The sequence below is a fragment of the Microcaecilia unicolor genome, chromosome 6 (assembly GCF_901765095.1).
Source record: "Microcaecilia unicolor chromosome 6, aMicUni1.1, whole genome shotgun sequence".
In the NCBI taxonomy this organism is placed as follows: domain Eukaryota; kingdom Metazoa; phylum Chordata; class Amphibia; order Gymnophiona; family Siphonopidae; genus Microcaecilia; species Microcaecilia unicolor.
The window spans coordinates 193,981,618-193,997,762 of NC_044036.1; the positions used below are offsets into that span (position 1 = coordinate 193,981,618).

The 16,145-nt window shown below is 51.6% G+C and overlaps 1 protein-coding gene across 1 annotated transcript in view; it reads right to left on the reverse strand.

Moving 5' to 3' along the window:
- ZMYND10 (zinc finger MYND-type containing 10) overlaps positions 1-16,145 on the reverse strand; it is a 185,214-nt gene that overhangs the window by 88,853 nt on the left and 80,216 nt on the right. Inside the window, exons 6-7 of the mRNA XM_030205499.1 lie at positions 15,215-15,303; positions 3,865-3,965 (exon numbers count right to left, since the gene is read on the reverse strand). Of these exons, the coding sequence (XP_030061359.1) occupies positions 3,865-3,965; positions 15,215-15,303 (190 nt within the window). The remainder of the gene's footprint in view (positions 1-3,864; positions 3,966-15,214; positions 15,304-16,145) is intronic.

Genomic DNA, 16,145 nt, shown 5'->3' on the forward strand with positions numbered 1-16,145 from the left:
TGTGCAGCCACCCATGTCTGAGGACACTCCTCTGCTTTTTCCCTGTTCCTCCCCTGTGGCCAGCCATGTCCATCGACCCACCTGTCCCCCCTGATGACCACCAACCCTTCTGTCCCCCTGCCCGCCCTGCAGTGTCTGTCCTGTATCCCCTGTCCCCCTTGCAGGCACCCATGTGGTGTGTGGAGCCCCATCCCTATCTCCCTGTTCCCTGCCCCCCCTGCAGCCACCCTTGTGCAGCGACCCTCCCCTCCCCTCCCCCTGCTTCCTTCCAGCCACCCATGTCCAGCGAGACCCCCCCTTCCCCCCCAGCTGGCGCAGCACCCAAAGAAAGCCCCTTGTCCCCCCCTTCGCGCATCACCCAGCCCCCCCCCCACCGTGGCACATCACCAAGCCCCTCCCCCTCTATCAACCCCCTCGCCACCCGCAACCGCTAATACAAACTGTGTCCGGCGGCTGCTGCTTCTGTACATAAAGAAAACAAAAAAAAAATCCTCCTAAAACGCACCTCTGTTGAGAAGCATTTCACATTGGCTGAAGTCTCAGCATGCGCTCCTCCTCTCCCCTCTGACGTCTCGGCGTTTCTCCGGGGTCTTCCGGCAGGTGCACTGACGTTGAGGGGAGAGGAGGAGCGGCTGCAGAGACGTCAGCCAATGTGAGATGCTTCTCCACGGAGGTGCGTTTTAGGAGGTTGTTTTTTTGTTTGTTTTTCTTTATGTACGGGCTGCTGCTGCTGAATAGAAGCAGCAGCAGCCGCCGGACAGAGTTTGTATTAGCGGTCACGGGTGGCGAGGCGGTTGATGTGGGGGGGGAGGGGCTTGGTGAAGCGGCGGGGGAGGGGTTGGGTGATGCGGCGAGGAGGGAAGGGGGTAGGGGTTTTCTGATGCCCCGTTGCATGGGTTGTTGTGGCGATGCGGCGGGGGGGGCACTTAGAGGTACACCGTTGAGGTTGTTTGTGTTTGTGTTTGTGTGTGTGTGTTTGTATGTATGTGTGTTTGTGTGTGTGTGTTTGTGTTTGTTTGTGTGTGTGATTGTTTGTTTGTGTGTGTTTTTGTGTGTGTGCGTTTGTGTTTGCGTGTGTTTATGTGTGTTTTTGTGTGTGTTTGTGTGTGTGCGTTTGTGTTTGCGTGTGTTTATGTGTGTGTGTGTGTTTGTGTGTGTGTGTTTGTGTGTGTGCGTTTGTGTGTGTGCGTTTGTGTTTGTGTGTGTGATTGTTTGTGTGTGCGTTTGTGTTTGTGTGTGTGATTGTTTGTTTGTGTGTGTTTTTGTGTGTGTGCATTTGTGTTTGCGTGTGTTTGTGTTTGTGTGTGTGATTGTTTGTTTGTGTGTGTTTTTGTGTGTGTGCGTTTGTGTTTGCGTGTGTTTATGTGTGTGTGTGTTTGTGTGTGTGCGTTTGTGTTTGCGTGTGTTTGTGTGTTTGTGTTTCTGTGTGTGTGTGTGTGTGTGTGTGTGTGTTTGTGTGTGTGTGTGTGTGTGTGTTTGTGTGTGTGTGTGTGTGTGTGTTTGTGTGTTTATGTGTGTGTATGTGTGTGTTTGTGTGTTTGTGTGTGGGGGGGTTGCGGGTGGCTTTTGTGGTCGTATGGTTGGGGAGTTTGCCAGCAGTCTGTAGCGATTCCTAGGCAGGGGGAGGAGTACGGAAACACTCCCCCTGCCTGGGTCGTTGTTTGTTGGAGGGGGTTGCCAGTTGGTATGGGTGCCTTTATGGATCCCTTTACTCTCTGTGTTCCGCCCTCGAGGGCGGGGCAGAGAGACATGGTGAGTTGGATGGCTTCACCACCATGAACTTACGAACTGTTTAGGGATTTTGCAGATGGCTTCAGCAGGTTGTCTTCAGAATGTTGAGGTAGCGTTTTATGTACAGACTAGACTTTGAGCCCGTAAAAACGGGCTATTATAGGAAGGGGGGGTTGAAAGGCCCACCCCCACCGCCGAGTTCGCCGCTGCCCCTCCCCCTCCGAGTTCGCGCCCCCCCACCGAGCCGTCACCACCCACCTTCCACCCGGCCGGGCCCTCGCTCCGCTATTGAAACAGCGAGGGTCCGGGAACGCAGCACTGAGCTCTGCTGAGCTGCCGACGTCGGCCTTCGTTCTTCTTCTCTGCCTGTCCCACCCTCGTGTGACGTAACGTCGTCGAGGGCGGGACAGAGGCAGAGAAGAAGAAGGAAGGGCGATGTCGGCAGCTCAGCAGAGCTCAGTGCTGCGTTCCCGGACCCTCGCTGTTTCAATAGTGGAGCGAGGGCCCGACCGGGTAGAAGGTGGGTGGCGGCGGCGACTCGGGTGGGGGGAGCGTTAGACGGCGGTGTCCCTCCCTCAGCAATGCGCAGTACAGACCCTCTGTGTTCCGCCCCCCCGTCATCACGTATTGACGTGGGGGCGGGGCAGAGAAGGTCTCTACTGCGCATTTGCGAGTGAGTACGGTCACTCGCCGTTTATATGTTTGATGGGGCGTGGCTGAGGGCGGGTCTATGAGTGAGGGTGACTGGTCCTAGCCTATGAAGACTACAGTATTTTTGTGCTTCTCTGCCTTGGAGTGAGCTTCTCTGCCTTGGAGTGAGCTTCAGAACGTTCAAGGTGGGATTTATTAATATAGATAGAAGATATAAGTCTAGTGTAGTCCAGCACTGTGTGTAGGAAATGAAATAGGTTGTCTAAGGCCAAGGTTGGAAAGAAAAGAAAGAAAATTAATGTCATAAGAGTGCTGGGGATTGTCAACATGAAAATTAAATCTCTGAGGATGATAATGTCTGTGAGTCCCAATTTTCAGAACTGAGGAGCCCTTTTACTAAGCCGCGTAGGCACCCACACACGCCCAACACACATCAATTTGGAGTTACCACCCGGCTACCACTTGGCCCGTGTGGTAATTTCATTATTTTATGTGCGTCCACTACGCGTGCCAGAAAATATATTTTATTTTCTGTCGCACAGCAATAATCGGGCGGTAACTCCGATTTGATGCACGTAGGCGATTACCGCAAGGTTAACGCAAGAAACCTTACCGCTAAGTCAATGGCTGGCGGTAAGGTCTCAGACCCAAAATGGATGCGTGCCAATTTTTATTTTGCCGTATGTCCATTTTCGGCAAAAATTTTAAAAGGCATTTTTTTACAGGCGCACTGAAAAATGGATCTGCGCACGCCCGAAACCCACACCTACACTACTGCAGGCCATTTTTCAGCGCACCTTAGTAAAAGGACCCCTATAAGAGGGAGAAAAATATAGCCGGAGTGGCCTAATGGTTAGTACAATGGGCTTTGAGACTAACATCCTGGGTTTGATTCCCACTGCAGCTCCTTGTGATCTTGAGCAAGTCACTTAACCCTCCATTGCCCCAGATACCAAAACTTAGATTGTGAGCCCTCTAGGGACAGAGTAAGTACCTGCATATGTGTACAGCACTGCATATGTCTAGTAGTGCTATAGAAATGATTGGACATAGTAGTAGTATGTGGAATGGGATTTGCAAAGAATTTCAGTAGTAAAAGTTCAGGGTATCAGAGAGAATATTTTCAGAGAAGAATTCCTACAAGCAGCGGAAACTGAGTAAGATTCTGGAAGGCATCGAGTAAGGAGTGGTTCTTTTCTCCTCCACAGCCACGTCTCAATAATACAGAAAATACTGGGACTAGATTCTCAGAGAAGAGTTCAAATAGTGCTGTCATTTTCAGCCACATGGATCTGCAATTAAAGATAGAAAAACAGAAAAATGAAGGCAGATAAAGACCATATAGCCTACCCTATAGAGCCAGAAGGAGGAGAAAAAAAAACAGAAAAAGAAAACATGAACAACAGAGATAACGAGTAAATGTGAATATGAGTTGGGGAGAAACAGAGACTGAAGGGACAATGAAAATGAGTCGCTCCATACCTTTCTCATGGCGACTCCAGGGACAGTGCTCTATCATTTGAACAAGCAGGCAGGGAACGTTATGTGTAGTCAGCAGCCGATGGAGACCACTCAGGGGTAAACTGTAGAGAAACCACCTAAAGTGTCAATTAGAAGATACAGAAGCGGGCAAAGCGAATGCTACATACCTGTAGAAGGTATTCTCCGAGGACAGCAGGCTGATTGTTCTCACTGATGGGTTGACGTCCTCGGCAGCCCCCTCCATCGGAAAGTTTACTAGCAAAGGCCTTTGCTAGTCCTCGCGCGCCCATGCGCACCGCGCATGCGCGGCCGTCTTCCCGCCCAAAACCGGCTCGAGCCGGCCAGTCCAGTATGTAGCAAGACAATACACTTCAAGGGAAGACTCAACTCCAAAGGGGAGGCGGGCGGGTTTGTGAGAACAATCAGCCTGCTGTCCTCGGAGAATACCTTCTACAGGTATGTAGCATTCGCTTTCTCCGAGGACAAGCAGGCTGCTTGTTCTCACTGATGGGGTATCCCTAGCCCCCAGGCTCACTCAAAACAACAACCATGGTCAATTGGGCCTCGCAACGGCGAGGACATAACTGAGATTGACCTAAAAAATTTACCAACTAACTGAGAGTGCAGCCTGGAACAGAACAAACAGGGCTCTCGGGGGGTGGAGTTGGATCCTAAAGCCCAAACAGGTTCTGAAGAACTGACTGCCCGAACCGACTGTCGCGTCGGGTATCCTGCTGCAGGCAGTAATGAGATGTGAATGTGTGGACAGATGACCACGTCGCAGCTTTGCAAATTTCTTCAATAGAGGCTGACTTCAAGTGGGCTACCGACGCAGCCATGGCTCTAACATTATGAGCCGTGACATGACCCTCAAGAGCCAGCCCCGCCTGGGCGTAAGTGAAGGAAATGCAATCTGCTAGCCAATTGGATATGGTGCGTTTCCCTACAGCCACTCCCCTCCTATTGGGATCAAAAGAAACAAACAATTGGGCGGACTGTCTGTGGGGCTGTGTCCGCTCCAGATAGAAGGCCAATGCTCTCTTGCAGTCCAATGTGTGCAGCTGACGTTCAGCAGGGCAGGAATGAGGACGGGGAAAGAATGTTGGCAAGACAATTGACTGGTTCAGATGGAACTCCGACACGACCTTTGGCAAGAACTTAGGGTGAGTGCGGAGGACTACTCTGTTATGATGAAATTTGGTGTAAGGGGCCTGGGCTACCAGGGCCTGAAGCTCACTGACTCTACGAGCTGAAGTAACTGCCACCAAGAAAATGACCTTCCAGGTCAAGTACTTCAGATGGCAGGAATTCAGTGGCTCAAAAGGAGCTTTCATCAGCTGGGTGAGAATGACATTGAGATCCCATGACACTGTAGGAGGCTTGACAGGGGGCTTTGACAAAAGCAAACCTCTCATGAAGCGAACAACTAAAGGCTGTCCTGAGATCGGCTTACCTTCCACACGGTAATGGTATGCACTGATTGCACTAAGGTGAACTCTTACAGAGTTGGTCTTGAGACCAGACTCAGACAAGTGCAGAAGGTATTCAAGCAGGGTCTGTGTAGGACAAGAGCGAGGATCTAGGGCCTTGCTGTCACACCAGACGGCAAACCTCCTCCAATGGAAGAAGTAACTTCTCTTAGTGGAGTCTTTCCTGGAAGCAAGCAAGATGCGGGAGACACCCTCTGACAGACCCAAAGAGGCAAAGTCTACGCCCTCAACATCCAGGCCGTGAGAGCCAGAGACTGGAGGTTGGGATGCAGAAGCGCCCCCTCGTCCTGTGTGATGAGGGTTGGAAAACACTCCAATCTCCACGGTTCTTCGGAGGATAACTCCAGAAGAAGGGGGAACCAGATCTGATGCGGCCAAAAAGGAGCAATCAGAATCATGGTGCCTCGGTCTTGCTTGAGTTTCAACAAAGTCCTCCCCACCAGAGGGATGGGAGGATAAGCATACAGCAGGCCCTCCCCCCAATCCAGGAGGAAGGCATCCGATGCTAGTCTGCCGGGGGCCTGAAGCCTGGAACAGAACTGAGGGACTTTGTGGTTCACTCGAGATGCGAAGAGATCCACCAAGGGGGTGCCCCACGCTTGGAAGATCTGGTGCACCACTCTGGAGTTGAGCGACCACTCGTGAGGTTGCATAATCCGGCTCAGTCTGTCGGCCAGACTGTTGTTTACGCCTGCCAGATATGTGGCTTGGAGCACCATGCCGAGACGGCGGGCCCAGAGCCACATGCTGACGGCTTCCTGACACAGGGGGCGAGATCCGGTGCCCCCCTGCTTGTTGACATAGTACATGGCAACCTGGTTGTCTGTCTGAATTTGGATAATTTGGTGGGACAGCCGATCTCTGAAAGCCTTCAGAGCGTTCCAGATCGCTCGCAACTCCAGAAGATTGATCTGTAGATCGCGTTCTTGGAGGGACCAACTTCCTTGGGTGTGAAGCCCATCGACATGAGCTCCCCATCCCAGGAGAGACGCATCCGTGGTCAGCACTTTTTGTGGCTGAGGAATTTGGAAGGGACGTCCCAGAGTCAAATTGGAGCAAATCGTCCACCAATACAGGGATTTGAGAAAACTCGTGGACAGGTGGATCACGTCCTCCAGACCCCCAGCGGCCTGATACCACTGGGAGGCTAGGGTCCATTGAGCAGATCTCATGTGGAGGCGGGCCATGGGAGTCACATGAACTGTGGAGGCCATGTGGCCCAGCAATCTCAACATCTGCCGAGCTGTGATCTGCTGGGACGCACGCACCCGCGAGACGAGGGACAACAAGTTGTTGGCTCTCGCCTCTGGAAGATAGGCGCGAGCTGTCCGAGAATCCAGCAGGGCTCCTATGAATTTGAGTTTCTGCACTGGGAGAAGATGGGACTTTGGGTAATTTATCACAAACCCCAGTAGCTCCAGGAGGCGAATAGTCATCTGCATGGACTGCAGGGCTCCTGCCTCGGATGTGTTCTTCACCAGCCAATCGTCGAGATATGGGAACACGTGCACCCCCAGCCTGCGAAGTGCCGCTGCTACCACAGCTAGGCACTTTGTGAACACCCTGGGCGCAGAGGCGAGCCCAAAGGGTAGCACACAGTACTGGAAGTGGCGTGTACCCAACTGAAATCGCAGATACTGTCTGTGGGCTGGCAGTATCGGGATGTGTGTGTATGTGGGCTGGCAGTATCGGGATGTGTGTGTAGGCATCCTTCAAGTCCAGAGAGCATAGCCAATCGTTTTGCTGAATCATGGGGAGAAGGGTGCCCAGGGAAAGCATCCTGAACTTTTCTTTTACGAGATATTTGTTCAGGGCCCTTAGGTCTAGGATGGGACGCATCCCCCCTGTTTTCTTTTCCACAAGGAAGTACCTGGAATAGAATCCCAGCCCTTCTTGCCCGGATGGCACGGGCTCGACCGCATTGGCGCTGAGAAGGGCGGAGAGTTCCTCTGCAAGTACCTGCTTGTGCTGGAAGCTGTAAGACTGAGCTCCCGGTGGACAATTTGGAGGTTTTGAGGCCAAATTGAGGGTGTATCCCTGCCGGACTATTTGGAGAACCCACTGATCGGAGGTTATGAGAGGCCACCTTTGGTGAAAAGCTTTCAACCTCCCCCCGACCGGCAGGTCGCCCGGCACTGACACTTGGATGTCGGCTATGCTCTGCTGGAGCCAGTCAAAAGCTCGCCCCTTGCTTTTGCTGGGGAGCCGCGGGGCCTTGCTGAGGCGCACGCTGCTGACGAGAGCGAGCACGCTGGGGCTTAGCCTGGGCCGCAGGCTGTCGGGAAGGAGGATTGTACCTACGCTTACCAGAAGCATAGGGACCAGTCTTCCTTCCCCCGAAAAATCGTCTACCTGTAGAGGTAGAGGCTGAAGGCTGCCGGCGGGAGAACTTGTCGAATGCGGTGTCCCGCTGGTGGAGAGACTCTACCACCTGCTCGACTTTTTCTCCAAAAATGTTGTCCGCACGGCAAGGCGAGTCCGCAATCCGCTGCTGGAGTCTATTCTCCAGGTCGGCGGCACGCAGCCATGAGAGCCTGCGCATCACCACACCTTGAGCAGCGGCCCTGGACGCAACATCAAAAGTGTCATAAACTCCTCTGGCCAGGAATTTTCTGCACGCCTTCAGCTGCCTGACCACCTCCTGAAAAGGCTTGGCTTGCTCAGGGGGAAGAGCATCAACCAAGCCCGCCAACTGCCGCACATTGTTCCGCATGTGTATGCTCGTGTAGAGCTGGTAAGACTGGATCTTGGCCACGAGCATAGAAGAATGGTAGGCCTTCCTCCCAAAGGAGTCTAAGGTTCTAGGGTCTTTGCCCGGGGGCGCCGAAGCATGCTCCCTAGAACTCTTAGCCTTCTTTAGGGCCAGATCCACAACTCCAGAGTCATGAGGCAACTGGGTGCGCATCAGCTCTGGGTCCCCATGGATCCGGTACTGGGACTCAATCTTCTTGGGAATGTGGGGATTACTTAGTGGCTTGGTCCAGTTCGCAAGCAATGTCTTTTTCAGGACATGGTGCAAGGGAACAGTGGACGCTTCCTTAGGTGGAGCTCAAACATTTCAGCCCTGGGCTCGTCCTCCACAACCACCGGGAAGGGGATGGCCGTAGACATCTCCCGGACAAAGGAAGCAAAAGACAGGCTCTCGGGAGGAGAAAGCTGTCTCTCAGGAGAGGGAGTGGGATCAGAAGGAAGACCCTCAGACTCCTCGTCAGAGAAATATCTGGGGTCTTCCTCTTCCTCCCACGAGGCCTCACCCTCGGTGTCAGACACAAGTTCACGAACCTGCGTCTGCAACCTCGCCCTGCTCGACTCGGTGGAACCCCGTCCACGGTGGGGGCGTCGAGAGGTAGACTCCCTCGCCCGCATCGGCGAAGCTCCCTCCGCCGACGTAGTCGGGGAGCCTTCCTGGGAGGTGGCCGCTGTCGGCACCGCACGCGGTACCGACGTCGGGGACCTCAACCTGGGCGATGGGCCAGCCGGCGCCACGCTCGACAGTACCGGAGGCGCAAGCACCGCCGGTACCGGAGGGGTAGGGCGCAACAGCTCTCCCAGAATCTCTGGGAGAACGGCCCGGAGGCTCTCGTTTAGAGCGGCTGCAGAGAAAGGCTGAGAGGTCGATGCAGGCGTCGACGTCAGAACCTGTTCCGGGCGAGGAGGCTGTTCCGGGCTGTCCAGAGTGGAGCGCATCGACACCTCCTGAACAGAGGGTGAGCGGTCCTCTCGGTGCCGATGCCTGCTGGGTGCCGAATCCCTCGGCGACCCAGAGCTCTCGGTGCCGACATGGGGAGGAGACCGGTGTCGATGCTTCTTCGACTTCTTCCGAAGCATGTCACCGGAGCTCCCCGGCACCGACGAGGAGGACGTAGAATCCATCCGTCGCTTCCTCGGGGCCGAGACCGAAGAGGGTCGATCCCGGGGGGGCTGTACCGCAGGAGCCCTCAGGGTAGGAGGAGACCCACCCGAAGGCTCACCGCCACCAGCAGGGGAATGGACAGCCCTCACCTGCACTCCTGACGATGCACCTCCGTCCGACGACATCAGCAGACGAAGTCTCGGTACCACCGACGTCGATGCAGTCGCCCGATGCCTCGGCGCCGATGCAGAGGTCCGATGCCTCGGTGCAGTCGATGGAGCGGCAGCCAAGGAAGATGGTCCCGGACGCTGACGACGTCGATGCACTTGATGCCTCCGGTGCCGATGCCGACGAAGAGCCCGAGAACAAAACGTTCCACTGGGCTAATCTCGCTACCTGAGTCCGCCTTTGTAACAGGGAACACAGACTGCAGTTCTGAGGGCGGTGCTGGGCCCCTAGACACTGAAGACACGCAGAGTGCCTATCAGTGAGCGAGATTACCCGGGCGCACTGGGTGCACTTCTTGAAGCCGCTGGAAGGCTTCGATGTCATGGGCGGAAAAATCACGCCGGCGAAATCAAAAGCCGAAATGGCGAAAATTGAAGCACCAAAATTTAGAGGGAGAAAAAATCTCGACCGAGGCCAAAAGAGGCCTACCCCGACAACGAAAGAAAACTTACGGGGCAAAAACTGAGAAATACGGGAAGGGCAGAAAACCCGAAAGGGTCTTCCGGAACACTACCGGAGCGCTTCCCGAACTTTTTCAAGGAAAAAAACAGCGAAAAAACACGTCGAAAAGGACGCGCGAGGTCGACTCTCTGGGGCACGAACGGCGTAACACGACCGTACCGAGCGCGGACGAAAGAAGACTGGCCGGCTCGAGCCGGTTTCGGGCGGGAAGACGGCCGCGCATGCGCGGTGCGCATGGGCGCGCGAGGACTAGCAAAGGCCTTTGCTAGTAAACTTTCCGATGGAGGGGGCTGCCGAGGACGTCAACCCATCAGTGAGAACAAGCAGCCTGCTTGTCCTCGGAGAAGCAAAATATTACTCGGATAAGAAATACTAGAGATCCAAGTGAGGGGAAAAGAGAGATGAAGAGGAGACGAGAGGGGGAGCATGAGAAGGAGAGAACAGAGATAGGGTAGGCACAAGAAAAGCAAACAAGGACAAAAGAAATCCCATGCAGGGTTAGGCACATGGTTCACTGAGCCCAGTATTGTCTTTGATCATGGCCGTTCTACATTGTACCCGCTAAACCCTATGGGGGAGATTCTATATATGGCGCCTAAGAAATCGGCGACTAAGCATATTCTATCATCGACGCCTGATTATAGGATATAATTAGTTGATATTTCAGCACCTAAATCTACGTGCATCCATTTACACCAACAAAAACATGGCGTAAATCTCAGCATGTAGATTTAGGCGCACTGGCCATTTTCTATAACTAGGCACCTAAATTTCAGAATGCCCACTAAACGCCCATAACCACGCCTCTTTTTGCTCGCACGCATTAGAAGTTAGGCGCACATCATTACAGGATACGCTTAGTGAGTTGTGCACCTAAATTTTAATCAGTGCCAATTAGTGCTCATTATTGCTTGTTAAGTGCTGTTATCAGCGCTCAGCTTGTTAAACTTGTTAAATTGCATGCATATTATTCTATTATGGTATTTGTACATATGACTGTTGATCTATTTGTTGATGTTTTGTATGTTTGTAGACTCCTGACACAGTGCTTTGCACAGTGCGTGTCGAGTCATAGTGAAGTTTTGAAATAAAATCTCTAGCCTTTTTCGTCCACCCCGCTGTATTCTATTTTTGGTCCCAATCTTAAAACATCACATAATGTTTAAACCACTTTGGTTGCACCACTAGAAGATGGTACATCAAATGCATGACCCAAACCCATATTCATGGTTAGAAACAGGATATTGGGCTGGAAGGACCTTTGGTCTGACCTAGTATGGCAGTTCTTAGATTCTTATGTTTCTATGAGGCAGGCACATAGCCAGAACTGGGGCCTTGGGTCTTGAGAACAAAGTGGGGGAGGGGGGATATAATGTTGCAGTGCCCTGCCACCACTCTTCCCCCCGCCTACACCTCATATACTTGAGCTGCCAAGATAAACCTTGAATTCTCTACCTCGCCACCTCTCCTTCCACTAGTCCGTTCCCCTCTCTCTCCTTCCCCTCATTCCTTTTCCTCCTTTCCTGAAATTCTATAGAGGAAACTACACTTCTCCTTTCTTCCTCAAAATGTACCACCTGTTCCTCTGATCCCATTCCCACCCACCTTCTTAATGCCATCTCACCTGCTCTTATTCCTTTTATCTGTCACATTCTCAACCTCTCACTTTCCACTGCAACTGTCCCTACTGCCTTTAAACATGCTGTGGTCACACCTCTCCTTAAGAAGCCTTCACTCGACCCTACTTGTCCCTCTAATTACCGACCCATCTCCCTCCTCCCTTTTCTCTCCAAATTAATTGAGCGTGCTGTTCACCGCCGCTGCCTTGATTTTCTCTCCTCACATGCTATTCTTGACCCACTACAATCTGGTTTTCGCCCTCTCCACTCAACCGAAACTGCGCTTACTAAAGTCTCCAATGACCTATTACTGGCTAAATCCAGAGGTCAATATTCCATCCTCATTCTTCTTGATCTTTCCGCTGCTTTTGACACTGTCGATCACAGCATACTTCTCGATACCCTGTCCTCACTTGGATTCCAGGGCTCTGTCCTTTCCTGGTTCTCTTCCTACCTCTCCCTCCGCACCTTTAGTGTTCACTCTGGTGGATCCTCTTCTACTTCTATCCCACTGCCTGTCGGCGTACCTCAGGGTTCTGTTCTTGGTCCCCTCCTCTTTTCTATCTACACTTCTTCCCTTGGTTCATTAATCTCATCCCATGGCTTTTCCTACCATCTCTATGTTGATGACTCCCAAATCTACCTTTCTACCCCTGATATCTCACCTTGCATCCAAACCAAAGTTTCAGCGTGCTTGTCTGACATTGCTGTCTGGATGTCTCAACGCCACCTGAAATTAAATATGACCAAAACCGAGCTTCTCATTTTCCCCCCCAAACCCACCTCCCCGCTCCCCCCATTTTCTATTTCTGTTGATGGCTCTCTCATTCTCCTTGTCTCCTCAGCTCGAAACCTTGGGGTTATCTTTGACTCTTCTCTCTCCTTCTCTGCTCATATCCAGCAGATCGCCAAGACCTGTCGTTTCTTTCTTTACAACATCTGTAAAATCCGCCCCTTTCTTTCTGAGCACTCTACCAAAACCCTCATCCACACCCCTGTCACCTCTCGTTTGGACTACTGCAATCTGCTTCTTGCTGGCCTCCCATTTAGTCACCTCTCCCCTCTCCAGTCGGTTCAAAACTCTGCTGCCCATCTCGTCTTCCGCCAGGGTCGCTTTACTCATACTACCCCTCTCCTCAAGTCGCTTCACTGGCTCCCTATCCGTTTTCACATCCTGTTCAAACTTCTTCTACTACATAAGTACATAAGTAGTGCCATACTGGGAAAGACCAAAGGTCCATCTAGCCCAGCATCCTGTCACCGACAGTGGCCAATCCAGGTCAAGGGCACCTGGCACGCTCCCCAAACGTAAAAACATTCCAGACAAGTTACCTAAAAATGCGGAATTTTTCCAAGTCCATTTAATAGCGGTCTATGGACTTGTCCTTTAGGAATCTATCTAACCCCTTTTTAAACTCCGTCAAGCTAACCGCCCGTACCACGTTCTCCGGCAACGAATTCCAGAGTCTAATTACACGTTGGGTGAAGAAAAATTTTCTCCGATTCGTTTTAAATTTACCACACTGTAGCTTCAACTCATGCCCTCTAGTCCTAGTATTTTTGGATAGCGTGAACAGTCGCTTCACAGCCACCCGATCCATTCCACTCATTATTTTATACACTTCTATCATATCTCCCCTCAGCCGTCTCTTCTCCAAGCTGAAAAGCCCTAGCCTTCTCAGCCTCTCTTCATAGGAAAGTCGTCCCATCCCCACTATCATTTTCGTCGCCCTTCGCTGTACCTTTTCCAATTCTACTATATCTTTTTTGAGATACGGAGACCAGTACTGAACACAATACTCCAGGTGCGGTCGCACCATGGAGCGATACAACGGCATTATAACATCCGCACACCTGGACTCCATACCCTTCCTAATAACACCCAACATTCTATTCGCTTTCCTAGCCGCAGCAGCACACTGAGCAGAAGGTTTCAGCGTATCATCGACGACGACACCCAGATCCCTTTCTTGATCCGTAACTCCTAACGCGGAACCTTGCAAGACGTAGCTATAATTCGGGTTCCTCTTACCCACATGCATCACTTTGCACTTGTCAACATTGAACTTCATCTGCCACTTGCACGCCCATTCTCCCAGTCTCGCAAGGTCCTCCTGTAATCGTTCACATTCCTCCTGCGACTTGACGACCCTGAATAATTTTGTGTCATCGGCGAATTTAATTACCTCACTAGTTATTCCCATCTCTAGGTCATTTATAAATACATTAAAAAGCAACGGACCCAGCACAGACCCCTGCGGGACCCCACTAACTACCCTCCTCCACTGAGAATACTGGCCACGCAATCCTACTCTCTGCTTCCTATCTTTCAACCAGTTCTTAATCCATAATAATACCCTACCTCCGATTCCATGACTCTGCAATTTCTTCAGGAGTCTTTCGTGCGGCACTTTGTCAAACGCCTTCTGAAAATCCAGATATACAATATCAACCGGCTCCCCATTGTCCACATGTTTGCTTACCCCCTCAAAAAAATGCATTAGATTGGTGAGGCAAGACTTCCCTTCACTAAATCCGTGCTGACTTTGTCTCATCAGTCCATGTTTTTGTATATGCTCTGCAATTTTATTCTTAATAATAGCCTCCACCATCTTGCTAACCTATAAATGTACTCACTCTGCTGCTCCCCAGTATCTCTCCACACTCGTCCTTCCCTACACCCCTTCCCGTGCACTCCGCTCCATGAATAAATCCTTTTTATCTGTTCCCTTCTCCACTACTGCCAACTCCAGACTTCGCGCCTTCTGTCTCGCTGCACCCTACGCCTAGAATAAACTTCCTGAGCCCCTACGTCTTGCCCCATCCTTGGCCACCTTTAAATCTAGACTGAAAGCCCACCTCTTTAACATTGCTTTTGACTTGTAACCACTCGCCTCCACCTACCCTCCTCTCCTCCTTCCTGTACACATTAATTGATTTGATTTGCTTACGTTATTTTTTGTCTATTAGATTGTAAGCTCTTTGAGCAGGGACTGTCTGTCTTCTATGTTTGTGCAGCGCTGCGTACGCCGTGTAGCGCTATAGAAATGCTAAATAGTAGTAGTAGTAGCTGCCAGGGGTTCCTAAGTCCTGCCAGCAGAAGTACTTTTCCACCAGCGGCCTGCTTGTTTCCTGCACTATCACCACCACCGCTCGTGCCAGGCCTCCTGTCCCAGTGCATGCTTGGTTTCTGCCATACTGAGCATGCGTGGAAGAGGCCCACCCCCTTGTGCATTCTCAGTTTCCATGAAACTGAGCATGCACAGGAGGGGCCTGCCCCCCCTGCGTATGCTTAGTTTTGCGAAAATTGAGCATGTGTGGCAGAGGTGAAGATCCCGTGTGGTGGCAATGGCCCAGGGACTGTGTAGGCTGGAAGTGGAGGAGTGCTTCAGTTGGCAGGGCTTGGGGACTCCCATCATCCAGGGGCCTCAACCTAAACTGGAAGGCCCTGGCTCCCAAGGCCCCCCCCCCCCCCCCCCCCCGTCATGGCTACCCCTTGACCCTATGAGGTGGAAGACACAGTAAAGGGATAGGTAGAAAAGTAAGTAGATGAATCATGAGGGAGAAGAAAAACAAGGGAGAGCAGAGTAGAAGTGAACAAAGAAAGGTATGACAGTTGTCACAAACAAATGCCAGACTTCCATCTCGCCGTCAGGTCAATAGACAAATATAGACCACAGCCTTCAGATAAAGTTTACCTGTTTATGTTATCGGTGATATAACGGAGCACAGTCATAGCCTTCAATGCAATATCAAACTCCAAAGCCTCCGCTTGCAACTTCAACTCCTAGGAAAAATGAATGAAGAAAGAAAAGGTAAAATTATGTATCATACCTGTTAATTTTCTTTCCATTAATCATAGCAGATCAAGCCATAGACTGGTGGGCTGTGTCCATCTACCAGCAGGTGAGATATAGAGCAATCTTTTGCCTCTCTATATGTGGTCATGTGCTACCAGGAAATCCTCAGTATAGTCGATATCAAAGCTCCATCCGCAGGAATCACCAAACATAGAGAATTAAACCCACAAAGGGACACTCCGCCACCCAACCACCACCGAAGCGGTGGGGGGGGGGCACCCACACCTGCCGACGTGGGGAGAACTGGCATGTCTTGCTACTGCAACCGTGGGAGGAGCTGGCTTAACCCATCACCGCCAAAGCGAGAGGGAAACAAAGCTACCCTACTACCACACGAAGCGGGAGGGAGCACTGGCATAATTTAGTTATGAATCCAACCACCGTCGAAACGGGGGGAAAGAATCAGCAGCTCACTGTAACACAAAGTCGTCCCAATTCCCGGGAAATCCAAGTGGAAGAACTTGAACTCGAAGTCCTCCTGAACAGGAACTGAAGTCTAAACTTGAACCTGAAATATAACTGAACTAGAGAGGGAAGCACGTGACGTGATGAGCTGAGTGGACGTGTGCTGCTTTAGCTCTTGGGCCCTCGCTCCAGAAACCGCTTGAATATTGCAACACGAGAGATTAAACAGGGAAATTTAAAGCTGGCGTACCTTAATGGACAAATATCTTAAACAGTCTCCACCCGGAATGGCGCTACGAACGGGGAAAAAAGATAAGGAGAAAAGTAAAATGTCAGCGCCAGACCCGAAAATGGCGGAGGACCC